General features: G+C 44.7%; 2 protein-coding genes and 1 long non-coding RNA gene across 7 annotated transcripts in view; 1 reads left to right on the forward strand and 2 right to left on the reverse strand.

Moving 5' to 3' along the window:
* Positions 1–14,931: 14,931 nt before the first annotated feature.
* On the reverse strand, positions 14,932–21,472 carry C9H10orf82 (chromosome 9 C10orf82 homolog). 3 transcript variants are annotated; one of them, XM_025395613.1, is made up of 6 exons: positions 21,274–21,472; positions 19,494–19,559; positions 16,901–17,119; positions 16,006–16,192; positions 15,420–15,517; positions 14,932–15,297 (listed from the first exon to the last, which is right to left on the reverse strand). In XM_025395613.1, exons 2-6 carry the CDS (start codon positions 19,546–19,548, stop codon positions 15,152–15,154), a joined length of 705 nt encoding a protein of 234 aa, XP_025251398.1. In that variant the 5' UTR covers positions 19,549–19,559; positions 21,274–21,472; the 3' UTR covers positions 14,932–15,151. The 3 variants fall into 3 exon arrangements, with proteins under 3 accessions (XP_025251398.1, XP_025251397.1, XP_025251399.1); XM_025395612.1 differs by lacking the exon at positions 21,274–21,472 and adding an exon at positions 21,120–21,184; XM_025395614.1 differs by lacking the exons at positions 15,420–15,517; positions 21,274–21,472 and adding an exon at positions 21,120–21,184 and having other exon boundaries at positions 14,932–15,419.
* On the forward strand, positions 21,316–23,968 carry LOC112631117. The gene is made up of 3 exons (XR_003121071.1): positions 21,316–21,492; positions 21,633–21,699; positions 23,432–23,968. It is a non-coding gene; the product is annotated as an uncharacterized LOC112631117 (long non-coding RNA).
* The window catches only part of HSPA12A (heat shock protein family A (Hsp70) member 12A), a 182,484-nt gene continuing 176,930 nt past the window's right edge, over positions 22,420–27,973 (reverse strand). For all 3 annotated transcript variants that reach the window (XM_025395604.1, XM_025395602.1, XM_025395603.1), the window contains 2 exons: positions 27,614–27,717; positions 22,420–26,630 (listed from right to left, as the gene is read on the reverse strand). In XM_025395604.1, coding sequence (XP_025251389.1) covers positions 25,993–26,630; positions 27,614–27,717 — 742 coding nt within the window. In that variant the 3' untranslated portion in view covers positions 22,420–25,992. The remainder of the gene's footprint in view (positions 26,631–27,613; positions 27,718–27,973) is intronic.

The raw sequence follows: 27,973 nt of genomic DNA on the forward strand, positions 1-27,973 counted from the left end.
GATATATCTATTTTACACACTCAACCCTGCCACACCCTTTTTGTCCAAGCCCAGATGACAGAATAGTATACACACTGTTCCACATCTTGCATTTTTCACTAACAATAAGTTGCATATTAGCCTCTAATGGTACAGAACGAGTTTCTCCATTCTTCATACAGCTTCGTAGATTCCACTGAGAGATGTACATGGTATGTATGGTTGGACTATTTTCTATTATAAATATTCATGCAATTAACATCCTTTCATGATATCTTCTACATTATGTAGCTGATAAATAAATATTTGGAATGTGTTTATTTTGACAAATATTGCCAAATTGCTGTCTATAGCGATTGTATCAATTTATTCAACGAACAACATAGTAGGTTGAACCATATGCAATTGCACCAATTGCACTTTTAAAGGCCAGAAAAGCCAAATGTTGGCAATTTCATGTGATTCATTCTAATATGAGAGCGTTTCACACTGTCGCCAACATGAGTATTGTGAAATCTTTTGCCAATTTGATAGGGGAAAGTGTTTTTCCTTACATTGTAATTTGCTTTATTTTATTATGAATGAGGTTTCAGTATTTAATGGGCTCTTTGTATTTCTTCTTCTGTGAATTATCCAAATTCTTTGCCAATTTTAGGCATCTTTTTAATACAATTTTTACTTTAAACAGCTCTTTAATATTAGGAAAACTAGAATATTCCATCATATGCAAATATTTTGCTCAATCTATCCTCTGCCCAGGGAGGAAAAAGAACGCCAACAGGAGGGGCTGAGACAGCCACTCACAGGCCCTGGACCTGTCTGCCCTGTGCCCAGCTCATACTTAGAGGGTTCTGCAGGTCCCCATCACCTCAGTGGCTTCCCAGAGGGCTCCAAACACCTGAACTCACACTGGTCAGAGACAGGTGAGGTAGCCAGGCTTGGGTTTTCATGTCTCTTTCCTGAGTGTGATACTGGTCACCAGCCTGTGTGGTCTGTTTTTTGAGGCTATGCCCAGATTTGAGGGGCCAAGGACCTCCTCACCCAAGCTGCGGGGGCCTGTGCAGAGCACAGCCGTGGAAGCCTGACCTCCTGACCATGCACCACCTCCCATTTGTCCCCAGCAGAACTGCCTGGGGACCCCAGACAGTAAATGGGCTGGTGCCAGGTAGAGGGCGTTGCTTTCAGGGCCTGGGAGTAGTGCTGTAGGGTGTACCTGTTGTACCAGGGTGGGGTTATTCACTGTTCAATTCTTAGAATCCTGAAATGGCTTCATCTAGCAGTTTGAGAAAATGGCATCATGACAGCAGTGGCTGTTGCATCAGGAGAATTGCAGGTAATTCTTCCTTCCACTGAGATTTAGAGAATGGGGGTAAAGGAACTCTGTCTTCCCTTTAAGGGGAGGCCTCTAATACAAACAGAACTGGAGTCCTTGAGTTCAATATCTTGGGATTTTTTTGTTTCCTTCTTCTTTTTGGCTTTTCTTTTCTTTGTATTTTCTGAATTGTTTTTCTTAAAACCCTTTACAGCATTTATTTGTTTTCATTTTTTATTTTTTTGAAGATGGAGTCTTGCTCTGTCACCTTGGCTGGAGTGCTGTGGCACGATCTTGGCTCACTGCATGCAACCTCCGCCTCCTGGGTTCATGTGATTCTCCTGCCTCTCAGCTTTCTGAGTAGGCATCCACCACCATGCCCAGCTAATTTTTTTATTTTTAGTAGAGACGGATTTCACCATGTTGGCCAGGCTGGTTTTGAACCGCTGATCTCAAGTGATCCACCCACCTCAGCCTCCCAAACTCCTGGGATTACAGGTGTGAGCCACGGCGCCCGGCCTCTATACAGCATTTAAAATCTTAGCCTGGTGCAATGAAATAGGTCCTGTCTGATACCTACTAGATGTTTTAGATCTCAATAAAACTACAAACTATAGACGTTATCAGCCCTGGCCGTGTATTAGAATTACTGTGAAGCTTTAAAAGAAACCTGTAATCTCAGCTACTCAGGAGGCTGAGGTGAGAGGATCACTTGAAGCCAGGAATCTGAGACCAGCCTGGGCAACAGAATGAGGCCCCATCTCTTAAAAAAGAAAGGAAACAAAAACATAAGACAGTCCCATGTACAGGATACATCCTAGACCAACCACAATTTTGGGGTGAGTCACCAGTATTTTTAAAGCTCCCTGGATGATTTACAGCCACAGTTCAGAACCACCATGTGTGATCCCCTGTAAGAACTGGTAATGACACTTTCTATCTTTACTCATATAAATCCCCATAGTGTGATATAGGGCCTAATTGCTCAGCTCTGCAGTAAAGCTGAGCTGGCCTTGCATTCATTGCAGCTTCATTTCCTTTTAACTGGACTCCCTGGACTGACTGCTTAACTTCTTTGACCTCAACACTTACTGGAGAATAATAGTAGCCCTGCCACACAGGGTGGCTAGTAGAATTATATAAGATAAATGCAAAGCACTTAGGGCAGTGCTTGGCACATAATAAACAGTCATTAAATGAAGAAGGTTGGGGGGCTGAGATGGCTGGATCACCTGAGGTCAGGAGTTCGAGACCTGGGCAAGATGGTGAAACCCCGTCTCTACTAAAAATACAAAAAAACCACACACACACACACACACACACACAAAAATTAGTAGGACATGGTGGTGCACACCTATAATCCCAGCTATTTGGGAGACTGAGGCAGGAGAATCTCTTGAACTTTACCTGGGAGGCAGAGGTTGCAGTAAGCCGAGGTCACGCCACTGCACTCCAGCCTGGGCAACAGTGAGAGTCAGTCTCCAAAAAAAAAAAAAAGGAAGGAAAGGCTGACTTGCATGAGTTATTCCTTAAGAGTAACAGATACCAATGACAAAGAGCTAAGATAGGCCATAGCCTCAGAGAAGCTATTTTAAGTGGATGCAACTAAAGATTAGTATTCAGAATACATAAAAGAACAACCCAATAGAAAAATGGACAGAGATCACACACATGCAATTCACACAAAGGAAAACTGAATAAAAAAAGCTTGAGATTCAACCTCACTAGTAATCAGGGGACTACAAATGAAACCAACAAAATAACATTCACACTTGTCAGATTATCCAAAATATACCTTCATCAATGAAAAAGAATGAACTAGGATCCATATGTATCAACATGGGTAGATCCCCAGAATGTCCTGTTGAGGACAAAAGCAAGTGTCAGGAAGATATCATTTAGATACAGAAATTACAACTTACATACATTTCTATTTACAAAATACTGTTACTCACCACATATGAGCTACAAGATATGAAAACATGACCTACAAGGCCATTTAGAATCCTTCGTCATCCTGGGAGTGAGCATAGTACCCAATAGGTAGTTTTTCAACCCTCCCCACCCTTCTCCCTTAAGTAGTCTCCAGTGTCTGTTGTTCCCATTTTTGTGTCCATGTGTATTCAGTATTTAGCTCGCGCTTATAATTTGGTTTTCTGTTTCTGTGTTAGTTATCTAAGGATAATGGCCCCCAGGTGCATTGCATCCATGTTGCTACAAAGGATATGATTTCATTCTTTTTTATGGCTGCATAGTATTCTATGGTATATAGGTACCACATTTTCTTTCTCCAGTCCACCATTGATGGGCATCCAGGTTGATTCCATGTCTTTACTATTGTGAATCGTGCTGTGATGAACATATCAGTGCATGTGTCTTTTTGGTAAAATGATTTATTGTTTTGGGGGGGATACATACCAAATAGTAGGATTGCTGGGTCAAATGGTAATTATGTTTTAAGTTCTTAGAGGAAGCTACACACTGCTTTCCACAGTGGCTGAACTAACTTACATTCCTACTAGCAGTGTATAAGTGTTCCTTTTCTCCACAACCTCACCAACATCTGTTGTTTTTTGACTTTTTAATAATAGCCATTCTGACTGGTATGAGATGGTATTTGACTGGTTTTTATTTGCATTTCTCTAATGATTAGTGATGGTGAGCATTTTCTCATGTATTTGTTGGCCACATATATATCTTCTTTTGAGAAGTGTCTGTTCATGTCCTTTGCCCATTTTTAAAATGAGGTTATTTGGTGTTTGTTTGTTGAATTGTTTAAGTTACTTATAGATTCTGAATATTAGACCTTTGTCAGATACATAGTTTGTGAATATTTTCTCCCATTCCATAGGTTGTCTGTTTACTCTCATGACAATTTCTTTTACTGTACAGAAGCTCTTTAAGTTATCCACTTGTCAATTTTTGTTTTTGTTGAAAATGTTTTTAGGTACTTAGTCATAAATTCTTTGCCAAGGCCAATGCCCAGAATGAATTTCATAGGATTTCTTCTAAAGTTTTTTTTTTTTTAAATTTTAGATCTTACATTTAAGTCTTTAATCCATCTTGAGCTAATTTTTTTATATGCTGAAAAAAAGGTGTCCAGTTTCAATCTTCTGCCTATGGCTAGCCAGTTATCCCAGCACCATTTATTGAGTAGGGAGTTCTTTCCCTACTGCTTGTTGTCAATTGTTGAGATCAAGGTGGTTGTAGGTGTGTGGCTTTATTTCTGGGTTCTCCATCTTTTCCATTGGTCTATATGTATGTTTTTGTACCAGTACCATGCTGTTTTGGTTACTGTAGCCTTGTAGTATGGTTTGAAGTCAGGTAGTGTAATGCCTCCAGCTTTTTTCTTTTTGCCTAAGATTGCTTTGGCTATTTAGGCCCTTTTTCGGTTCCATATAAATTTTAGAATCATTGTTTTCTAATTCTTTGAAAAATGACACTGATAGTTTGATAGGAATAGCACTGTATTGTAAATTGCTTTGGACAGAATGACCACTTTAACAATATCAATTCATCCTATACATAAGCATGGAATATTTTTCTGTTTGTGTCATCTCTTATTTCTTTCAGCAATGTTTTGTAATTCTTGTTGTAGAGATCTTTCACCTCCTTAGTTAGCTGTATTCCTCATAACTTTATTCTTTTTCTGGTTATTGTAAATGAGATTATAGTCTTGATTTGGCTGTCAACATGAGTGTTATCGATGTATAGAAATGCTACTGATTTTCAGACATTGAAGTTGTTTATCAGTTATAGGAGCCTTTTGGCAGGGTTTATGGGATTTTCTAGGTATAGAATCATATTGTCTGTAAAAAGAGATTGGCTTCTCTTCTTATTTGTATGCCCTTTACTTCTTTCTCTTGCCTGATTGCTCTGACTAGGACTTCCAGTAATAATTGAATAGGAGTGGTGAGAGAGGGCATCCTTGGCTTTTTCCAGTTCTCAAAAGAAATGCTTCCAGCTTTTTGCCCATTCAGTATGATGTTGGCTGTGGGTTTGTCATAGGTGGCTCTTGTTATTTTGAGGTATGTTTCCTCGATGCCTACTTTGTTGAGCATTTTTAACATGAAGGGATGTTGAATTGTATCAAAAGACTTTTTCTCCGTCTATTGACATGATCATGTGGTTTTTGTTTTTAATTCTGTTTATGTGGGTGAATCACATTTATTGGTTTACATGTGTTGAGCTAACCTTGCATACCAGGAATAAAGCCTACTCGGTCATGGTCAGTTAACTTTTTGATGTGCTGCTGGATTCAGTTTGGTAGTATCTTGTTGAAGATTTTTGTGTGTATGTTCATCAGGGATATTGGCCTGATGTTTTCTTTTTTCACTGTGACTCTGCCAGATTTTTGTATCAGAATGATGCTGGCTTTTTACAATGAGTTAGGGAGGTCTCTCCTTTACTTTTTGGAATAATTTCAGAAGGATTGATATTAGCACTTCTTTGTACATCTGGTAGAATTTGTCTATGAATTCATATGGTCCTCGGCTTTTATAGGTTGGTAGATTTTTTTATTAATGATTAAATTGCAGAACTTATTATTGGTCTATTCAATATTTCAATTTCATCCTGTTTCAATCTTGGGAGCCCGTGTGTGTCCAGAAATGTATCCATTCTTCTAGGTTTTCTACTTTGTATGCATAGAGATGTTCATAATAGTCTCTAAGGATTTTTTTTTATTTCTGTAAAGCCATTTGTAATGTTACTTTTGTCACTTCTGATTGTGTTTATTTGGATCTTTCCCCTTTTTTCTTTATTAATCTAGTTAGCAGTCTATTGATCTTGTTTATTCTTTCAAAGAACCAACTTTCGGTTTTGTTGATTTGTTGTGTAGATTTTTGCATCTCAGTTTTGATCAGTTCAGCTCTGATTTTGGTTATTTTCTTCTGGGAGCTTTGGAGTTGGTTTGCTTTTATTCCTCTAGTTATGGCATTAGTTTGTTAATTTGAGTTCTTTCTAACTTCTTGATTTAGTCATTTAGTGCTATAAACTTTCCTCTTAACACTGCTTTAGCTATGTCCCAAAAATTCTGGTGTGCTGTGCCTCTGTTTTCATTAATTTCAAATGATTTTTTTTCTGCCTTAGTTTAATTTTTTACCCAGAAATCATTCAGGTGCAGTTTAACTTCCATGTAATTCTATGGTTCTAAGGGATCTTCTTGGTATTGATTAGTATTTTCATTGCACTGTGGTCTGAGAGTGTGGTTGTTATTTTTTAAAAATTTGTTGAGGCTTGCTTTATGGCTCAGCATGTGCTCAATCTTAGAATATGTGCCATGTGCTGATGAGAAGAGTGTATATCCTGTTGTCAGGTAGGGTGTTCTATAGATGTCTATTAGGTCTATTTGGTCAAGTGTTGAGTTTAAGTCTAGAATATCTTTATTAGATTTCTGCCTTGATGATCTGTCTAACGTTGTCAGTGGGATGTCGAAGTCTCCCACTTGACTTGTGTGGTTCTCTAAATCTCTTTGTAGACCTCTAAGAACTTCTTAAAAAATGAACCTGGGTGCTTCAATGTTGGGTGCGTATATATTTAGGATAGTTAAGTCTTCTTATCAAATCGAACCATTTATCATTATGTAATGCCCTTCTTTGTCCTTTTTGATCATTGTTGGTTTAAAACCTATTTTATTTGATATAAGAATAGCAACTCCCCTGCTCTTTTTTGTTTTCAGTTTGCCTGATAGCTCCTTGTCCATCCCGTCACTTTGAGCCTGTGGGTGTCATTGGTATCATTACTTGTAAGATGGGTTTCTTGAAGACAGTTGTTGGGTCTTGCTTCTTTATCCAATTTGACATTCTATTTCTTTTTTCTTTTCTTTTTTTTTTTTTTTTTTTTTTTTTTGAGACAACGTCTCGCTCTGTCACCCAGGCTGGAGTGCAGTGGTGCGATCTCAACTCACTGCAACTTCTGCCTCCTGGGTTCAAGGGATTCTCCTGCCTCAGCTTCCTGAATAGCTGGGACTACAGGCGCCCGCCACCACTCCTGGCTAATTTTTTGTATTTGTAGTAGAGATGGGATTTCACCGTGTTAGCCAGGATGGTCTCGATCTCCTGACCTTGTGATCTGCCCGCCTCGGCCTCCCAAAGTGCTGGGATTACAGGCGTGAGCCACCAACTCTATGCCTTTTAAGTGGGGCATCTAATCCATTTACATTTAAAACCCATATTGCTATGTGAGGATTTGATCCTCTCATTGTGTTGTTAGCAGGTTGTTAGGCAGACTTGATTGTATAGTTGGTTTGTAGTGTCAATGGACCTTGTACTGAAATGTGTTTTTGTGATGGCAGGTATTGTTCTTTCATTTCTATGTTTAGCACTCCCTTTAGAACCTCTTATAAGGCAGGTAGTGGTAACAAATTCCCTTAGAATTTGCTTCTCTGAAAAAGATTTTATTTCTCCTTTTCTTATGAAGCTTAATTTGGAAGGATATGAAATTCTTGGTTGGAATTTCTTTTCTTTAAGAATGCTGAAAATTGGCCCCCAGTCTCTTCTGGCGTATAAGGTTTCTGCTAAAAGCTCCACTGTTAGCCTGATGGAATTCCCTTTATAAATGACCTGCCCCTTCTCTCTAGCTGCCTTTAGGACTTCTTCTTTCTCTTTTTTTTTTTTTTGAGACAGAGTCTCGCTCTGTCGCCCAGGCTGGAGTGCAGTGGCGTGATCTCAGCTCACTGCAAGTTCCGCCTCCCGGGTTTACGCCATTCTCCTGCCTCAGCCTCCAGAGTAGCTGGGACTACAGGTGCCCGCCACCTCGCCCGGCTAGTTTTTTGTATTTTTTTTAGTAGAGACGGGGTTTTACCGTGTTAGCCAGGATGGTCTCGATCTCCTGACCTTGTGATCCGCCCGTCTCGGCCTCCCAAAGTGCTGGGATTATAGGCGTGAACCACCGCACTCGACTGTGTGATTTATTTTGTAAGCAATATGGGTGAAGCAGGCACTCCTTGAGAGACACCCCCTCAGAGCAGCTCAGAAACAGAGATCCTCTGTATCCAGAACACAGAGAAGGTAGCCCAGACCAACTGGCAAGAGGGAGGGGGACAAAGAATGATATGTAGCTTGTATTCACTGGGAGAAAGCCTGCAATTGCTTGAAAGAAAAGGTAGAAACAAAGGAATTGTAGAGGCTTTTCATACCCTGCATTAAAGTTAAAATCTAATTTAGATGAAAATGGATGCATAGAAATTAAACGTGCGTGTGTGGCTTTCGTCGTTAAGTTGTGGGCCCTGTAACGAGAGCTTTACCAAATTTATTCCCTTGGCTTGAAAATAAAAATGCTTTTTGAAATTTGATTTTGTTGTGTTACAAATTGTTTTAGCTTTGTGAATAGTACAAACCCCATTTCTGATCTGCCTCAAACAAAAATAGAGCATTAAAGTGTTTAAGATTCAATCAAAGGCTTGCTGTGAGCGGCACAATATTAAAATAACAGAAAAATCAATTCAATTTTTATTTTGAATATGATTTGTCACAAATAGCATTCTAATAGATAACACTGATTATATGGTAGCAAATGTAATTTATATATACCAAGTGCTCTGCCTTTGTCAGAGTCAGCATTAAGGAATTTGACACGTATGCAGGAGAACAATAAATGTCAACTGAAATATATACCAGTTAGATATCAATGGGATGCTGAAATGAATGATGCCGGCACATGCTATACTTATAAGTAATAATATGCAGTCTAAAGTAGCCTGGGTTTTCAAATAAGAACCCTTTTTATGTTGTCATTTAAAATATCTCATATTTCTGAAGGTCAGGAATAAATGGCACTATTAGCATTAAAAGCTAGTAAAAGAAAAAGTAATTTGTTGTTCATTTAACATAACATTTTATGAAATAGCTTTGTAAAGTATTCATTTTTTTTCTCCCTGTGGAGGCTGGGAAGACAGGAGGAAGATGCCTGATTCTCAATAAAGGGCTTTTTATTGCACCTTTGTTACTGTTAACATCTTGATTCAGTTAAGATCTCCGTGGAATTATGTGGTTTGTTCCTGGGCAGGTTAATACTATGAAATAAAGATGTCTACACAACTGTAGTCTTGGCTGGCTCCCACAGGATGCTGCCCGGGTCCTGGCTTTGGTCCTTATCAGTAGTGCCATTTGGTATAGGGATGATAGTATGACACTAGGGACAAGTGGCAAGACTGTCAGAAACTGAGAATGGAGGGTTTTGATGTGACAGACGTAGGTCCTCAAGAGAAAGAGGAGGGAGGCTCTTGCTATGTATCTGGGGAGCAGTGGCAGCTAAATCAGGATGTAAATCCAAATACAGATGTGGGGCCATCTTAGAAAGGCTCAGCCATAGAAACCCACTAAATCACCTTTCACTAGCCACAGGTCCTGAATCCCAAAATACTGTAGACCTCATCCATCTAGGCTCGTGGGCAACCCTCTCGGCTGGTCCTTTTCTTTATGTATTCTGAATTTTCAGCTTCCCTAGAACCAATCAGTCAAAATCTTTCTCTTTTTTTCTCTCTCCTCTAAAATGTGTATAAAAAATTAAAATAACACAAAATAACATTGCCAAACACCATTATAACCACTGTAATTAGCAAAGGTGAATGTTTTATCACGTTTTCTTCACGTTCTTTTGTAAGAAGTAAACAAATATGGCCCTTGGGACCACATGGCTATCTAGGTGCAGCCAGGAAGAGATCAGAGCATCAGGTAGACCAGCATACTCTGAACAGGTCTTCAGAGAGAATGCACTGAGAGTGGATAAAGAGACGATGCAGACACTGGGGCTGAAGGGGGAGGAAGCTGGGAAGCCTGCACGGGGTTGTGGAGCACCAGGACTCATTCTTGGCTCTGAAGGGCTCCTAAGGAAGGGGTGAGAGAAGGAAATGCAGAGCAGCCTACTCCCACCACGGACCTCCAGGATCCTAGTGGCAGAAAACATCACGACACCCACAGACAATTGAGTCGGCAGGGGGAGCTGCCCAGAGAGTGGGCGGAAACAGAGCTTGAACGTGCAGGGGGCCCACGTGGTTTCATGCAGGGTCAGCTGCAATAGAACACGGCCACAGACACCTATCCCCCAAGGCTCTCTATATTCCTTTGGTGGCTTTGACCTTTGTTAGCTGCCGGACCTGGAGAGAGCAAAGCTGTCTTTTCCAACAAACTGGGGTGAGTCTGATCTGTGCTGGCTCACAGGGCAGCCTCAGCCGCCCCGTTGAAGCACTTTTGCCAGTGACCACCACCATAATGCTTTCACCTGCAGCCCCTGTGCTACCCCACCAGAGTCCTTTTACCCTGCTGCCCTCCTGGACCACTTTAGCCCACAGCATCCAATAGAGTACTGTTGCCAGCAGTCTGGGAGCACCTTGGTTCCCTTAGAGCAGCTGGTGCTTCACCTCAAGGGGCCAGAGGAAAAAGCTATGGGCCCAGTCCCAGCCCCCCAGGGTTAAAGCATGCAGCCGAGGAGCTGAGTATTGGCCCTCTGAAAGCATCCAGAACAAACACTCAACTATACCCAACCTGTACCACAGTCAAACCCTCAAGGGCAACAAAGAACATGAAAACAAAAAGCCCCGTCCAAAAGACAGCAACTTCAAAGGATAAAGGAACATTAGCCCCCACAGAAAGAACCAGTGCAAAAACTCTGGCAACTCTAAAAACCAGAGTGTCTTCTTACCTCCAAATGATCACACCAGCTCCCCAGCAATGGTTCTTAACCAGACTGAAATGGCGGAAATGTCAGACATAGAATTCAGAATCTGGATGGCAAGGAAGCTCAATGAGATACAAGAGAAGGTTGAAACCCAATCCAAGGAAAACAATAAAATGATCCAAGAGTTGAAAGATGACATTGCCATTTTAAGAAAGAACCAAACTGAACTTCTGGAAATAGAAAATTTACTACAAGAATTTCATAATACAATTGGAAGCATTAACAGCAATTGGAATAGACCAACCTGAAGAAAGAATCTAAGAACTTGAAGACCACTCCTTCAAAGCAATGCAGGCAGACAAAAATGAGGAAAAAAGAATTTTAAAAAATGAACAAAATCTCCAAGAAATACGCGATTGTGTAGAGACCAAGCCTAGGACTCACTGGCATTTCTGAAAGAGAGCAAGCAACTTAAAAAATACATTTGAGGATACGGTCCATGAAAAATTTCCTAATCTTGCTAGAGAGGTTTACATGCGAATTCAAGAAATTCAGAGAATCCCTGTGAGATACTATATAAGATGACCATCCCCAAAACATATTGTAATCAGATTCTCCAAGGTCAATATGAAAGAAGAAGTCCTGGCCGGGCGTGGTGGCTCATGCCTGTAATCCCAGCACTTTGGGAGGCCGAGACGGGCGGATCATGAGGTCAGGAGATCAAGACCATCCTGGCTAACACGGTGAAACCCCGTCTCTACTAAAAATACAAAAAATTAGCTGGGCGTGGTGGCGGGAGCCTGTAGTCCCAGCTATTCAGGAAGCTGAGGCAGGAGAATGGAGTGAACCCGGGAGGCGGAGCTTGCAGTGAGCCAAGATTGTGCCACTGCACTCCAGCCTGGGGCACAGAGCGAGACTCCCTCTCAAAAAAAAAAAAAAAAAAAAAAGAGAACTGTCAATTCTTGCACAGAAAAAGGAAGAGAGGAAGAGATGACCCCAAAAGAGCACTTGATTGCCATGGAGGTCAAACTCTCCCAACAAAAGGCCCAAGTTGGCCCAAGGAATTTTCTTCTCAGGTAATGGAAATTGTTTTTAGTGGCAAGAATGAGCTCATTACAAATGCAGCTTGTGCTAATAATGATAATTTGCTGAGCAGTAAAATCACCTCTCTACCTCCCCCGCCAACAGACGACACTCTAGAAATTATAGGCTAGGGAGAAACAGAAAGGATAAAGATTAAGGAAAAGATTTGCAATGCGGAACTGCTTAAACAAAGGGAGTTACAGATTTGCACATTGAACTCGGTGATCTTAATCACGAAGTTGTAGAATAATTAGATACTGTTAAAGAATTGTTTAAATTGCCTTTATTCAATTTTGTTACCTCTATCACTGGGTTGTTTTTTCTGGTTTTGGTTCAGTTTTACAGCTCAAGACATTTTTTAAAATTGGTGCAAAATGAATTAGTCAGTGACTTAAATATGGATGCACCATAAGATCCCATGGATGGGAGTAAGACATGGGCAGTTGCAAGGGGTCATTTCAGTCCTCACACCCCGTTAATTTCATGGGCAAAGACCCCCAATAACCTTGAGGCCCTAGGAGCTATCTGCAAACTGTTTGGGAGAGGGGGCCCGGCAGACATCCATTCCTGTCTCTCATTCCTGAGAGGCCAGCACAGATGCAGCAGGCTGGGCCACCCCCCAGTTCTGGCAGTGGGGAGATCTAGCTCCACCTTTCCTTTACAAGATTGTGGGTTTTAACTCTTCCAGGGTTTTCAGAACACTGGGAAAAAGTCCCGACAGTTCACTGAGTTTTGCCTCAGCCCTTGGAAGGGAATGCCAGCTACCTTCTATTGAGATGTGGCTTTTTTCCTTTAAACGCTTTTTTTTTTTTTTTTTTGAGACAGAGTCTCACTCTTTTGCTCAGGCTGGAGTGCAGTGGTGTGATCTTGGCTCACTGTAATCTCTTCCTACCCGGTTCAAGAGATCCTCCCACCTCAGCCTCCTGAGTTGCTGGGATTACAGGCATGTGCCACAACGCCCGGCTAATTTTTGTAGTTTTAGTAGAGATGGGGTTCCCACCATGTTGGCCAGGCTGGTCTCAAACTCCTGACCTCAGGTGATCCACCCGCCTCAGCCGCCCAAAGTGCTGAGATTACAGGCGTGAACCACTGGACCTGACCTTTCTTTAAACATTTAATCTCTAAAATATTAAAATATCTTTTAATTCAAATAGGGATATTTTTAATGACTTTTTTCTTGCTTATAAAAACAATACCTATTGTCTATGGAAAACTGAAAAAAGCATAAATAAACAAATAAAAATAACCAACAGGACCATCATCCAAATGACCACTGCTAGCATTATAGGTTAGTACCCACGCCCCCCACCCTTTTTTAAAAACAAAAAGCAGGATTATAGAGTGTATGAGTTTGTGTGTATGAGTAACACACACAGGTCTGCTGTTATTGTACAGTTTTATGACCTGCCTAAGGGATCCTACATATTTTTATACAACACCATTTTTCCATCATATCATTTAAAAATAATGAAATGTACCATAATCCGGAACCCTGTGGGGAAGGTGCCGTTATCTGGTTTTGTGTGACAATCTCCCTTTACACACATTCCTGGTTGTTTTTCTAGACAAAGGTTCTTAACCAGGCCTGTGGTGGGGACCCACGGCTGTCTAATGAAATCCATGGGCCTCTTGTCAGAACAATATTTCCAAATGTTTAAAGCAAAATACATAAGATTACAAGGAAAACAATATTGAAATATTTTCAAAATATTAAAAAGAACAAATTTATAAAACAGCCATTTGTTTCTTTATTCTTATATTGAGTAACAATATGTGAGAGAGTAGATATAGCCACTATGATTAACCACCATGATTATAAAGAGATGAGCTTTAACATCATTCAAGCTGTTTGCAGCCAGAGCCACATGATACAAAAACATCCGTGATTGCTCTCAGGCTAAGGTGACAGGTCCTGCAGTGGTTTGTGGCTTACATTCATCAAGGAAGGAAATACTAAATTTCGCCTGGAAGTTAGTGAAAACAAGGATGTAACTTTTTTTCTCATCAAAGTTCTCTGACCTTCTGACTTCTACCCATGGAATCATGGGAGCCCAGGATGTCCAGGTGAAAATTCTTGCCTTGGAAAAAAATCTTCCAGACCCAGACCCAGCTTGCTGCCTCGTGTGACTCTGCATGTTTCTGAGTGGATGACAACGGTCTCATTGTCCCAGGAGCTGTTTTTTAATTTCTTCTGCATGCGGATGGTTGCTGAGGGAGGTCAGGGTGCCTGCTAGTGGCAAGAGCATGTTATCCAGTGTTACAGCTTGAACCATGTCCCTCAAAAACAAACAAACAAACAAAAAAAAAAACCGTGTGAAAGTCCTCGTCCCCATACTTTATGTGACTTATTTGGAACTAGAGTCATTGCAGGTGTAATGAGTTACAATGAGGTCACAGTGGAGTAGGGCATGCTCCCGATCCAGTGCGACTGATGTCCTTGTAAGAAGATGGCCGTGTGAAGGCAGAGAGGCACCCAGGGGGCCTGGAGTTAGTAGCAAGAAATGCCAACATGGCTGCAAAACACAACAAGCTAAGGATAGGTGAGGAAGGATTCCCCCATGGGTTTCAGAGGGAGCAGGGCCCTGCTAACACCCCAGTTTTGGACTTCCCGCCCCCAGAACTGTGAGGCAATAAATTTCTGTTGTCTTCAGCCACTCAGTTTGTGGGACTTTGTGGAGGCAGCCCTATCACACCAATATAGCTGATATCTGCTAACTGGACCCTTCTGGGGCCCGGGATTCTGGAAAACCAGGGCTGGGGTGGGCGTGGCGTCTGTGTCGCTGTCAGTAACATGCCAGGACCCAGAGACTGTTTGCTTAGAGGGTTGGGCTAGGTCTTCAGTGAAGATCCTGGCCTGGCTGCAGTGTTCCCTCGGGGGTTAGGAACCCTAGCTCATGGTCAACATAACCTGGAGAAAACTCGCACAAGAAACTTCAGCATGCGGAGAAGCAGCCTCTTTATACCTACATGACCAAAAAAAAAAAAAAGGTCTTTATCATTAATGACATGCGACTGTCAACCACTCAGGATGCAGGCGGCAGTTAAAAACTTCTTGTTATTAAATTTCTTTATTGCTCATTGGGCATGATGCCAAAACGAGAACGGCAGGTTTCGGAAGCCCCACTTAAAGTTCACCTCTCCCTGGGAGACGCTGCGCTTCTAGCCTTCTGCATACTTTGCGGAGGACAGTGGCTCTAGGTAAATCTTCCCACTGCATGGTATACTTGGCCTCTGAGCACAGCCACATGTCAACGGAGTTCTGGGGTCCTCTCTCAGGGGCCTTCCAAGGGCAGGGCAGCTTTCATCTAGGAGAGAAATCATCCGTGTGAGTTGAAGGCAACTGGCCCAGCTAAGCAGAAAGGCCACTGCACACATTTCATCCCCTTTTTAAAACAGTAGTAGGAAGGAAAGAGACAGCCCTCCTCACCTGGAATAGAAAAATCGGGATATTTTGGCAGCAGCTCTTCATGCTGCAAAACTTTTGGAGAAGGAGTAGAAGTTTTTGTGGAGCTAACTCCGTATATTCTAAAACAAGAACAGAAGTCACGAAGTTATGGACCTTTCATTCAGAATAGAATAAAAATAAATATAAATACAATATGTAAGAGTAAATGTATGAATATGGTATGTTTATTTCCTTACAATTTATTCTAAAGGGAAAGATCATCCTTTCTCTTCTCATTTTGCAGAAGAGAAAACTGAGGCCATTCAGCACCCTTGGGCCGTAAGCCACTGCCAGGATGGTAGCCCTGCTGGTTTTTACTCCCAGCCCCTCCCTGCAAACCAGCAAAGACCACAGGTAGAGCTGCTGGAAAATGCTGAGCGCAGGTCAGGAGCAGGGGGCAGCTGCCTACTGGGGAAGCCCTGAAACTACAAATGAGGCGCCTTTTCTAAGACAAATCACACACAAATCGTCCTAGTGCTGGGATGGGGACATCTGGTAAACCCCCGTCCGGGGTTTGCACTTCTCCCTTTGATCTTGTGCCTGGGGTGCCGACCCAAGCCAGACTCACTCTTCATATGGTTTCAGATGTGCTTTCTTGGCCCTCTCTGTGATGTCCAGGAAGTCCTTGTAGCAGTTTTTGGCCATGACAGTATATCTCGTGCCACAGCCAAATTCAGTGACCCTGGCTCTTGGCAGGTAGCCTGCCCAGCCAGGGATTGGAGGCTCCTGGAGAGGTTTCTTTACGTATTTGCATTCTGTAAAAAGACACCATGGCACAGAGAAAACAACTAAAAAATGTTATCCACTGATCCAGAAGCTGAGGCCTGAAAACTTGTGACTTGCCTAGGGTCTCCTAGTTCTCAGACCAGCACCCTCTTCCGTAACCAGGACCGTGCTCTATCCCCTAGAAATGTTTGTTTCTGGCCAGGCACTATGACTCATGCCTATAATCCCAGCACTTTGGGAGGCCGAGGTGGGCAGATCACCTGAGGTCAGGAGTTTGAGACCACCCTCGGCAACATGGTGAAACCCTGTCTCTACTAAAAATACAAAAAGTAGCCGGGCATGGTGGCGCGCACCTGTAGTCCCAGCTACTTGGGAGGCTGAGGTGGGAGAATCGCTTGAACCTGGGAGGCAGAGGTTGCAGTGAGCTGAGATCGCACCACTGCACTCCAGCCTGGGCAACAGAGTGAGACTCCATCAGAAAGAAAGAAAAGAAAGAAAAGAAAAGAAGAGAAGAGAAAATAAAAGAAGGAAAGGAATGAAAGGAAAGAAAGAAAAGAAAAGAAAAAGAAAAAGAAATGTATCTTTCTCATTTTAAGAAATGGAGCCTTTGCGTTTGGCATTGACCCCTGGGATTTGGAATTGTGTGGGATTCTGGGTACTCTGGGGCAGCTCAGCTGGCCTGTGAGAATCTGCATGGGTGACCGGGGTGAGGGGAAGTGGTTTCAGGACGCTGCTACCCAGGAGGAGAGGGTGGTGCTGCTGATTGTACTGGTGCAGGGCCCGCAGGACCGTCTCCTCGGAGTTGACAGGCTTCAGTTTTGGGGCAGTGGCCACTGCGCAGCAAAATTCCTGCAGCTGGTCTTTATAGCGCTGTGTTTTCTCCTGGAAGGTTTTCACACAGTAGTTCATGTCATCCTCTCTGGCCGTTCCTTGGCAGCTGAGGAATGGTATGAAGCCTGCAAGAGCCGAATGGAATCACGGCCTTCAGCAAGACTGGCCAGCAAGGAATTCAGAGCCCGCCTAAACTCCCCAGCATTTCAGCCCACCCTTTGGCATTTCTTCCTCAGCCAACAACACTACGTTTTTCCAAAGGCCATTAATACAAACAGTGCTGTTGTTTCCACTGTGACTGGGCCCTCCCAAGGTCACAAAAAATGACCTTGGAGCTGGGGAGGGAAGGCCCGTTTCAACAAAGGCAGTGACAGTAATACTCTTTGAATAGCAAAGCCCCTGATGTCAGCCTGATGGAAAATGGGGAAAGCATTTAATGGGCCAAAATGATAGTCTAAGGAGTAATTGAAATTATTCATCTTTTTAGAGAGAAAGCTTATTTTCCTCGACACTTCCCAAATGCAATTTGGGATCTTTCTTGCCGGACCATCAGGAAATTGCAGGCTTATTAAGAGCAGAGCCCTATTACACAAAAAGGTAAATTCATTATCTGCAAGACCCACTCCTAGCACAATTTTTCACCATTTCCCACCAAGTAACATATAATCATTACAATTAGTATGGGTAAAACACAACTATTTACTTAAACTGGAGGCTGAATCCTAAGTACTATAACATTGTCACAATAAAACCATTTTTTTTTTGCAGAACAAATGAGGAAAACTGGTTAAGAACTTGGTTTTAAACTGCAAAATAAATAAATAAATCTCTCTCCTTATGGAAGCCCAACATTTTTGCCACGGTCTCCAGGAAAACAAAACCTGACTTCGGAGTTGAAAGTAGCAATCCTCACCCCCTGAGCCCTACAATAACCCCCTCTGGAAGAATCTAATTACTAATCTTGACAGTGTTGGAAGCCTTCCACACATTTCCCAGTCTCCCCAACCCTTGGACGATTAAAAGATATCCTAATATCAGGAAGACCCTAGGGGCCTTGCCACAGTGGTTTCCCTGCCATCAGGGCCTACTTTGATCTGCCTAGGTTTTATATTAGTGCATATATGCACACACATAAGCATACAAGCTACCTTTATCGAGTCTCGCTAAGGACCAAGACATTTAAAATAGGTTATGTATGCTGGCTCCTTTAATCCTCACAACAACCTTATGGTATCTCATGTAGTGGGTTGAACTGTATCCTCCAAATAGATATATCCAAATCCTAACCCCTGGTACCTGTGAATGTGCTCTTATCTACAAATAGGGACTTCTCAGATGTAATTAAGGGTCTAGAAATGAGATCATCCCAGATTTAGGGTGGGTCCTAAATCCAATGACTGATGTCCTTACACCTGAAAGAAGAGGGAGACTTGAGACACAGGGGGAAATGTGAGGATGAAGTGACTGGAGAGATGCTGCCACAAGCCAAGAACACTGGGGCCACCAGAAGCTGGAAGAAGCAAAGGTGGGATCCTTCCCTAGCTCCTTCAGAAAGAGCATGGCCCTGCGGTCACCTCGATTTCAGACATTTGGCCTCAGAACTGTGAGGGAATGCATTTCCATTGCTTTAAACCACCTAGTTTGTGGCAATTTGTTGCAGTGGTCCTAGAAAACTAATATATCCATTTTATAGAATGTTGTACTTACCACAGAGAGGCAAGTTACTTCCAGTCTCATCGACAGTGGCCAAACAGATTCGAACCTCAGCTTGTCAGAACCCAAAGCCCATTCTCAACCAGCCGTTAGGACCGGGGTGAGGCTGGGCAACCTTGGAATATCCCCCTAGCACCACTCCCCCTGAGAACGGCTGTATGGGAGAGCCAAGGGTCTGTGGGGACCACTGGGTTTGTCACCCACAGGGATATGACTTAGTAAGTTCTCAGTAGCCCAGAAGCCTGAGGAGGAATAGCCTCTAGGTAGGGCAACCAATTGTCCTGGTTTGCCAAGGACTGAGGATTTTCCCAAATGCAAGATTTTCAGTGTTAAGGAAAGTCCCAGGCAGTCCCAGGACAAAGGCAGTTCCAGGTAGACCAGGGCTGTTGGTCAGCCTTTCTTTAGGGGATGCAGGAAAGGATGGGAGCACAAGGATAACCTTTGTGGAGGACTTGAGAAAACTTGGGGAGGACAGGGCCTCTACTTATTCGTGTGTCTATCCTCATCACATTGTGTCTATCCTGGTCCAGATTCTTTCAACAGGCATTAAGTGCTTCCTCTGCATACCAGGCCATGTTCTGGGACATGTGGTCTAAGTTCTGCCTCTCAGAACCCAGCCATCAGCCATCTTCAGCGATGGAATGCTCTCAATGCATGTCTCAAAAGCTAGAGCGCCTAGACTGGTCCAGTTGGCTGCACAGACACAGACAGTGGGTCAAGGCAGGGACAGAGACCAGGACACAGGTTCCCCTGCCGGGCACAGCTGCAGGGCACATCCACACTTACCGCTGTAGCCTGGTGTGATTGGCAGATTTCTCATGAAGGTCTTGGAAGGCTCCATGATTTCGCTCTCTGTTAGTGGAGGGAAGAGGGAATGAAATGATCTCATCAAAAGTCACTACCTTAAGGAATTACTATTGAGTGTGCACAAGCTCTTGGAAGTGGAAGAATGACTGCCAGGGGTTGGGCCTGAGAGGCAGCACTACCATCTTACCCAAAGGCAGTGACATAGCTGGCTTCAGTCATAAACCAATGACCTATGACCAAGGGCCCATCACCTTTTCTGTTAACTTGGATAACAGTCTGTAGATCACACCTCCCAGCGTCTCCTCTCCCCGGAAGCACCCTCCCCTCCATCCAACCTCCAGCCATCCAATAATTGTGAACTAGACTCATACTACGGCTGTGAAACATGATACAGGCTGGGAATGCAAAGCTGAGCAAGCCCAGAAGCCCCTGTGTGAGGTTCACGAACCTCAGGGGAGGAGAGAGATGAGGCCCACACACCCCCGGACCCCCTTCTTGATCCAGGTGAAATCAGGTTGCAGTGGTGATGGTTGCCAGTCCCCACCATCACCCCTGGAACATCTGACAATGTCCAGAGGCATATTTGGCTGTCAGAAGTGGGGGATGGGATGCTACTGAACATCCTGCAATGCACAGGAGGCCCCCCGCATCCTCCGGCACACACACGCATTCACGCACGCACAACAAGGGAGAAGAAGTTCTGGCTTGAAGGAATCAGGAAGTCCCAAAAGGCAGACATGGAGTCCAAGGAGGGTAAGCAGAGGCCACCCTCTGCTTCAGCGCTGTTTCTGCAATAAGACACCTTCCCTCTTTGGGCATCGCTGGTCATTCCCCCCAAGTGGGCTGAGGCCTTGCCAAGTCCTGCCTGCTGAGCCAGTTCATCTCTGTAAAGCAATGCCCTTGAGGCTGGAAGAAGAGGATTCAGGGTAGAGGGGAGGGCCACAGTCATGGCTTAGTCAGCAATGATGGGGATGGTTAAGACAGTTCAGCCCCTGCCAGGCTGACAGCAGTGAGGACTGTGCCACGTCTAGGCCGGTCTAACGGCATCACGTACCTGGCTCCTGGGAGGAAGCACTGAGCCTGGAGTCAGACAGACCTGGCTGTGAGACCATGTCCCACCCATACTGACCACCTGCTTACTTTTCTGAAAGCTTTCCACGCTTGTTTAGTCCTCTCAACAGCCCCATGATATAAATGCTATATTATACCCATTTCCCGATTTTAAAAGGCAACAGACAGGGAATATGGGCTATGCCCATGCAGTTGCAGCAGAACCGCATTCTCCTTTAATCCCCACAGCTTCCCTAAGAATGAGTTCCTGTTGGAACCTCCATTTTATAAATGAGAAAAATAAGGCACAGAGAGGTGAGGTAACTGTTTCAGGGTTCCAGAGTGAAAGGGGGTCTGAACAGGTGACCTCTAAACTCCCAGGGACAGGATATGTTGCCCAAAAGCATCAGCTGGGGTAAAAGCCTGCCTGGAGGAGGTGGGCAGGGAGGAGGGTGGGGTGAGAGGCGGTGCCCTGAGAAAGGGGGCTAGGAGGGGGTAGAAAGTACCAGCAGGACCCCTCCTACCACCCTCTTCCAATCCCACCCCAGCGCTCACCCGGGCGGGGCTGGCTGTATCCGGCGTCCACCTGGCCTCTGCCGGGCCGCCCAGCATCCCTGCCTTCCACCAGGCCTTTGTGCGCTCACCCCGTGGAGCACAAAGGCCCCACCGCTGCCAGCCTGCCCCTCCCCCACTCTTCCCGGGGTCCCACCTGGAAGGTGGGTGAACTGAGTGACTCTGGGGCGCTTCCCCCAGCGCCCGGCACAGCCCGCCCCGCCGGTGTAAAGTCGGGCATCTGCGCAGCAAACGTCTGGCCTCGGAGCTGTCCTCCGCGCCTTGGCTGCCCCAGCCAGGGACAGGGTATGCAGAGGGCTCGAGGTCAAAGCGGGCGTTTTTGCGGGTGTACACACGGCGGCGGCTGGGCCTGCTGGTCTGGCGAGGGAAGCGGGTGGGCGGGAACAGGGGGCGGGGCCGGCAGTGGGTGGGAGGAGGCGAGGCCTGGGGGCCCTGGCGCCTCCAATACAGGAGCTTCCTGGGCCTGGCAGCCCCTCCCTCACTGTCTCCTGTTAGGAGAGGCAGATTTTCAGGTGGCCGGGACAGGTGAAGGCAGAGAAGAGTGGCTGTGCATCTGGGGAAGGTGAGTCATCCTTCTTTCTAATCACCCTTGGTGGGGCACCCAGACTTCCTCTCATTGGATTGAAACCCACCAAGATGTCCGCCCTACGAACCAGATTTTGTGGGAGCGGGCACGCGCTGGCTGCTCCCTTTACAGAAAAGGACGCTGAAGCTGCGCTACTTCCAGGACACGCTTGTTTGCGGCACCTCCCGGCCTTCCCTGCCTCTACCTGTCTAAAAATTGAACTGCAAATGAAGGCTGGTGGAGCCTACCACCATTTATACCTCGCTTTTATCACCCCATTTAGAAATACCTCGGGCCATCAGGAAGCTTTCAGAGCCAACGCTGGAGGGTGACTCAGGTGTAGCCTCTGGACACAGCCAGTTTCACGTGAAGGCTGGGATGCCCAGGGGCAAGAGCCCGACCAGGCCTTCTGCATGTTTTAGTGGCTTTCACTGGGGTGCAGTGGCATTGGCAGTGGTCACTCTGCTTACCTGCCCTCCTTCTGGCTAGATCACTTTCTTCTAGAGAAAAGGGGCTCTGTGCATATCGATGGGGCCTTGGTTCCCAGCAAACAGAGGACCTAGTCTTGTTAGAATAACTTAATAAAACGTATAGCACCTGGAAAAACCTGAAACTCTCTCTCCACCACCTGAGATGGGGTAGAGAAGGAGGTCAGTACTGATGTGTCCGTCATGCGGTTTACAAACCCAGGATGGGGGAAAAACAATCTGGGCCACATGAGATTCAGAGTTTTGCTTTATTAGGCATCTGTGAAGACAAGAGTTTGCAGACACAATCCTGTCTGGTGGCGAACTGCTGCAAAGTTCTGTGAAGTTTGAATTTATCTTGTAGTGAACGAGACCCCAGTAGCTGATATTTTAGAATAGTGGTCCATATTTCAAGCAGATGAGAGGTGTGACGTTATGGCCAACAACTTTTATACTAGCCATCCACTTAAGCCATTTCCCAGCATACATATGCAGCTTAATCACAGCTATACATTTCTACAATGTGAAATTCGATCTTTGACTAATAATGCGTTTTGACTCCTGTTTACATTGGTGCATGCGATTCTTTGCTACCCTGGCAATTAACCAGACCTGGACTCTAAAAGCTAAACTTGGTCTAAATAACATTCTAAGGGTAAGGCAGCCTCTATAATCTGGACTCAGCCATCATTTTGCAAAAACAGTTGTATGGTTCATCCTGTTTCCCCTCCTGTCTGTAACCTGTCTGTTATTCAGCATTTATTCATGCCTGCTGTGTTCGGAAAGGGCCGTTACAAGGGAAAGCTTTGATGATTCTGCTTCCTAGAAAGGTGAGTATCAGATAATATGTCGGGGACAATTGAGTAATGGGTCAAGACAACAGGCCTTGTAGATGCTTTCTAAGATTAGAAAAATGTGTTCAAGTGTACTTATCCAGTGCTCTTATTCTAGAATATTCCAGTGGGGGTAGGGAAGGAGGGATGGATTTGGGGGTTTTGTTTAAGGACTTTGACAACTGGGGCTGCAACTCTGTGGCCAAAAGATAAAATTATCATCCTCTCCATCACCTGTCTGCCAACACTGCAGATTTCTATCTGCTCATTTAAGAGAAACAGTACACAGGGAGATAGCGTTAATGCAAGGCGGGAAAAGATTTTACATTAGCCCAAAAAAGAGGGGCTTGGCCATGTTACTCACACTTACACTTAGCCAAGCAGAAAAGCTGGGCTTATGTACCACTTGGTTTCTTTCTTTGACCCTAGCATCCTGAAAACGTCACACACAGTGGACCATGCTTTGCCCTCACAGTGACTGCTCTGTCCTGAAAGGAGAGGTCAACGACCCCTGAGGACGCAAGTGTTTCTTAGGTTGTTCTGCGCAGTCACATTGCTTCCAAACCAAGAACATTCAGCTCTTAAAGTCTGCACAGGAGAACTGATAGAATCTGCTCCTTTCAATAGAATCTGTGACTCTTTGGGAAGGATGTGCATGGAGAAGGGTCTGATGAGGCTCCTGATCCAGGCGGTCCATGTGTGTTCAGTGTGTTCTGACCCTAGGCACCTCTGTCTATTGCTCAGTCTTGCGTACATAGTCCATAGCTCGGCATCAGCACAAACTGATGCTTAGTGAGCACAATTAAGAAATCAAACTGTGGAAAATTAAGGACAGTAACAAAAGTATCATCAACAAAAATCAAGGATCATTTTCCTTTTTGAAACAAGAAAAGCGCATCATAGAAACAAAGATTCTGTACAATATTCTAACATGATATGTACATAAAATTATATTACTCATAACTACATTGAAAAGTCTTATTTGTAGAATATGGCTGGCAACAAATAAAGACCCATACCATTTAGCGTTTGAAGCAGGGCAGGGAGCAAGAGAACACTAGCAAAGACACCTTTGTGCCTGGATACACAATCCCGCTACTAAGTTATGTGACTAACCAGCACTCTCTAGTTCTGTGGTTTGTTCGTGTTTCACATTCTAGTAGAGAGTTCTGCAGCAGGCGATGTGAAAAAGAAGACATGGTCAAATGAAATGTGAAATGCTTTTAAAATCTGCATATTGGCTATGATAATGGGTTTGTGAATCCAAGTTGTATTGGAAGTTCGCTCATTCTCCATTCATTATGCATGCCTCCAGTGATTTAATGAATTTCAGCAGGTGGAAAAAACAGCTTTGAACAGATCAGATGGGCTGTGAGTCAGATTCTTGATTCTTTTTCCTCATTTGGCTCCTGAATATTGCAGAAAACTGGTTTTGTACAGTGGGGAAGGAGAGAATGAAGACCCTCCAGTTGGTTCCTCAGTCAGCTCTGTTCTTGGTGTCCCTTTCTTGCAATTTTTTCCCTCCCCTGGCCCTTCCTGTGAGGGTTAAAAGTGCCATCTCGTCTCCAAGCCACGTGGAGGCCCAATCCCATTGACCAAGAGGGCAAGGTATGGGGTCACCTTCACGTGTAAGCACTCTTCCTAAGGGAGCCCAAAGGGAACACCTGCAGAGTGCAGGCTGTGGTCTGTGAACTTTAACAAAATCTCAAGTTAGTATTTCTAGAATTTCAGTTGAACCATGATGCAGTCTACGCTACAAATGCAGATTCTGATGCAGTTGGCCTCAGTTAAAAAGGGCCCAGATCCAGGAACCTGTTTTGAACACGCACCCAGGCAATTCTGATGCAGGCAAGCCACAGGCCTGCTGTGAAAAAAAAACAAAACTGACTTAATCCATCAAGTATAGATCTACAAATTATTTTGAGAGAGACTTGAGAAACTGAAGATTTTAATGAAACATTGCATAGCACAGATTCTCTTCCCAAATTTCACCCATGTATTCCTTTCCAAATGTGGGACTAAATGGCCAGAACTCTTAGGGAGATGAAGGCGAGTGGGAAGGCGGGGGTTAATTTAAAATCTGTCTGCTTTTCAAGGTGAGGGGCTCTTCTGGATGCCTGGGCTTGGTGATGCAAACAAGACCAATGGCAACCTCATTTTCTTACCCAGAATTCCTACTAAGGTTCACTAGAATTACTTATGAACTCAGAAATCAGGGCTGGGCATGCTGGGAATTTATATCAGCATAGAATTTGGGATACGTCAGTAACTCTTTACTATCTATTTCCATCATGGCAAGTTTTCACCTGCTAAGAATGTGAGGTATCAGTTCTCCTACTCGCAAAAGCCCTGGTGGATTACCCAAGGCTATGGTTATTCTTCCCCGAACCTCCTTGCTATTTAAATTATATGAGAACCTAAAACAGTGCCCAGTGTAGGCAGCCTTCTACCACCAGCTAAAAACATTCCCAGTTCCCACTGATTCACCACTTTTAATCACATGATGATGAAAAGAAATTAACTGCAGATGGGTGGCATTTTATATTGACTGCCATCCAAAAAATTTAAAAAGTCTCAGATGAAGATCTCCTCCTGGTTCAAAGATCTCATTTTAAATCTAGAAAGACAGCAATAGGGCATCCTAAATTCTACTTAACGGAGATCTGTTCAAAGCAGCGCAACCACTGCTGCAGCAATGTACTGATTCCCTTCTCCATGGCCGTTTCACCACTTTTGTACCTATGAAACTAGCTGCTCCTCCAGGATCCTTTAATTTTCTATGCCTAAACCTTAATCTTAATTTCTGTTTTTCTGACTCCAGTGTGCCCTCAAAAGTCACTAATTATTTCCAGCCCTGATTGTTCTCATCTTCCCTGCTGAAATTCACATGGGCAATGGCGAGGGTCAAGGTTAGGGAAAGAACAGTCAAAGCTGAGGTCAGCAGATGCAGATAAGTTGAGTCCCAGGGGGCAGGCAGCGGGGCGGGAGGGTTAGTAATTTAAGAAGTCGATCCCAACTTTGACACTCTTCGAAGTGGCTATATCAATGGCTGTGGCTTTGATCTCGGTGTCCCCAAACTGCATAAGGGTCTGGATCTCCCTCCGGGCGGGCACTGCGGTGCCACTGGTCCCCGTGAGATCCAGGCGAAGTGTGCCACACTTCTTCACCCCGGGATCAGTGATGAAGCTGACGTTGTCATGCTCAGAGCTGTAGATGTTGATGACAATGACCAGCTGGGAGGGCTTGGCCGGGGTATAGCTACGCTTGACCAGCTCACCCAGGGCCACAGACTGGTCGGCAGAGATGAACTTGTCGAAGACGTCGGTGCACCACCGAGTGCCATCCTTCACCAGCAGCTTCTCAGGCGGGTGCTTGCCCTCCACGTAGCGGTTCAACACGCCCACCCCATAGGTGAGCGGCGACCGGCGAACCTTGATGACCGCAGGGTCCAGACCAAAGAGGACGGCGCCCTTGAGGATGGTGAGGCCCACGTCCTGGGGAATGATGATCCGGCACTGGTCCCCGAAGGCAGCCTGCACTGCCTGCTGCAGGAGGGGCGCCTCGGCAAAGCCGCCCACCAGAAAGAGGAACTTGACGGTGGACACCTCGGGCTTCTGAAACAGGTCCCCTGGAAGGGAAGAGGCAGGGAGAATGTCCTGTCACCAAAAGCCAGCAAGGAAGGGGGAACTAGGCTGCCTGCATCTGTGGGGAATGGACAAGACCACTTGGGCCAATGGGAGGGCAGGCTTACTCTGAGCTCCTTGAACAGAATCTTTGCAGAACTGGTCTTTTAAAGAAAGGGAGTTTGCACACCAACATGTTACGGAATAAAAGCCAGAGCTGCTGCTAAGTAGAAATGCATTTTAACAGATACATGGTGATAATTTTAAGTAGAATTTGGTTTGCATAAATGAATACTCCTAAAGCTCTCCAAACTGTGGTTCTGTTGGGTAAGTCAAGGCAGGCTGTTATAAATAGAATTCTCTGATTTTCATAAAAATCGCATCCCACTCCTAGAGAGTCTGATTTGGTAGGTGAGGGATGGGATACTGAAAAAGTCCCCGGTGAGTCTGCTATGTGTCTGTGGGTACTGCCACCAATGCAGCAGGATAATGACATGACCAGATTCCATTTGCCATCTTGCAGAACTTCCTTTGGTTCACACAACAGTTCCTTCTTCCCTAGCAGGGTGAGGATGTCTAACATGTCCCAGTAAAGCAAAGAATATGCATTTCCTAGGGCCTGCCACTCTCAGGTAACACTGCCTCAGAGCTTCCAGCCCTCTGATCTTTTTGTTGTTTTAAAGTTTTGTTTGTTTATTTAATTCTTCCTCTTTGTCATTACCAGCTCTCTGACTTTTGAGGCCAAACGGAAAGCCTGGGTGAGACAAGCTCTCAGCAGCTTTGAAGTATAAGGAGAGGGATCCAGAGTCTATGCCCAGCAACCTCTCACATACATGGTGAAGCCCTGCCCAGTCCTGCGGGGCCCTTGCCTGTGGCTCCCAGATCCAGGCCAACCTGACTCCACAGGCACCAGCTGGTGATGCTGGAAAAGTCCGTCCCCTTTCTCAGTTCTGCCTCACCGAGTGGCCGAGCCCTGGCTGATACTTACGGAGATGCTCAATGATGCTGTCGATGGTCGGCTTAAAAAGGGCATTCATGGCATCTGGACTCATCCGCAGCATCCCCTGCGAGGACCACTTCACAAAATCCACACTGCAGGAGCGTAGCATGGAGAAGAGCAGGCAGTGAGGGTCTACATGATACCTAGGCTTATCTGCATAGACACATGCCCTGGCAGAACATCTGTCACACTTAGCAGGCAGAAAGGGGGTTGAAAATCAAAAGCACCTTTGGAAACCCTAAACTGCCAGGACCTGGACCCTTAGAAGCTCAAAAGCTAAGATGTAATCTCTTCTCTGTATCTTAAGTTTGGCTGTGACCAACCTTCCCCTGCGATAGTGGAGGCCAA

Source organism: Theropithecus gelada, chromosome 9 (assembly GCF_003255815.1).
Source record: "Theropithecus gelada isolate Dixy chromosome 9, Tgel_1.0, whole genome shotgun sequence".
Classification (NCBI taxonomy): Eukaryota; Metazoa; Chordata; class Mammalia; order Primates; family Cercopithecidae; genus Theropithecus; species Theropithecus gelada.

What these genes read in the sequence shown, in the direction of transcription:
- C9H10orf82 (XM_025395613.1), bottom strand. Translation starts at nt 19,548, where the DNA reads ATGGAGCCTTCCAAGACCTTCATGAGAAATCTGCCAATCACACCAGGC. An exon ending in GCACCACCCTCTCCTCCTGG is followed by an intron (nt 16,193 to 16,900) that starts GTAGCAGCGTCC and finishes GTCTTTTTACAG; the next exon opens with AATGCAAATACGTAAAGAAA. An exon ending in CATCTGAAACCATATGAAGA is followed by an intron (nt 15,518 to 16,005) that starts GTGAGTCTGGCT and finishes TTCTTGTTTTAG; the next exon opens with AATATACGGAGTTAGCTCCA.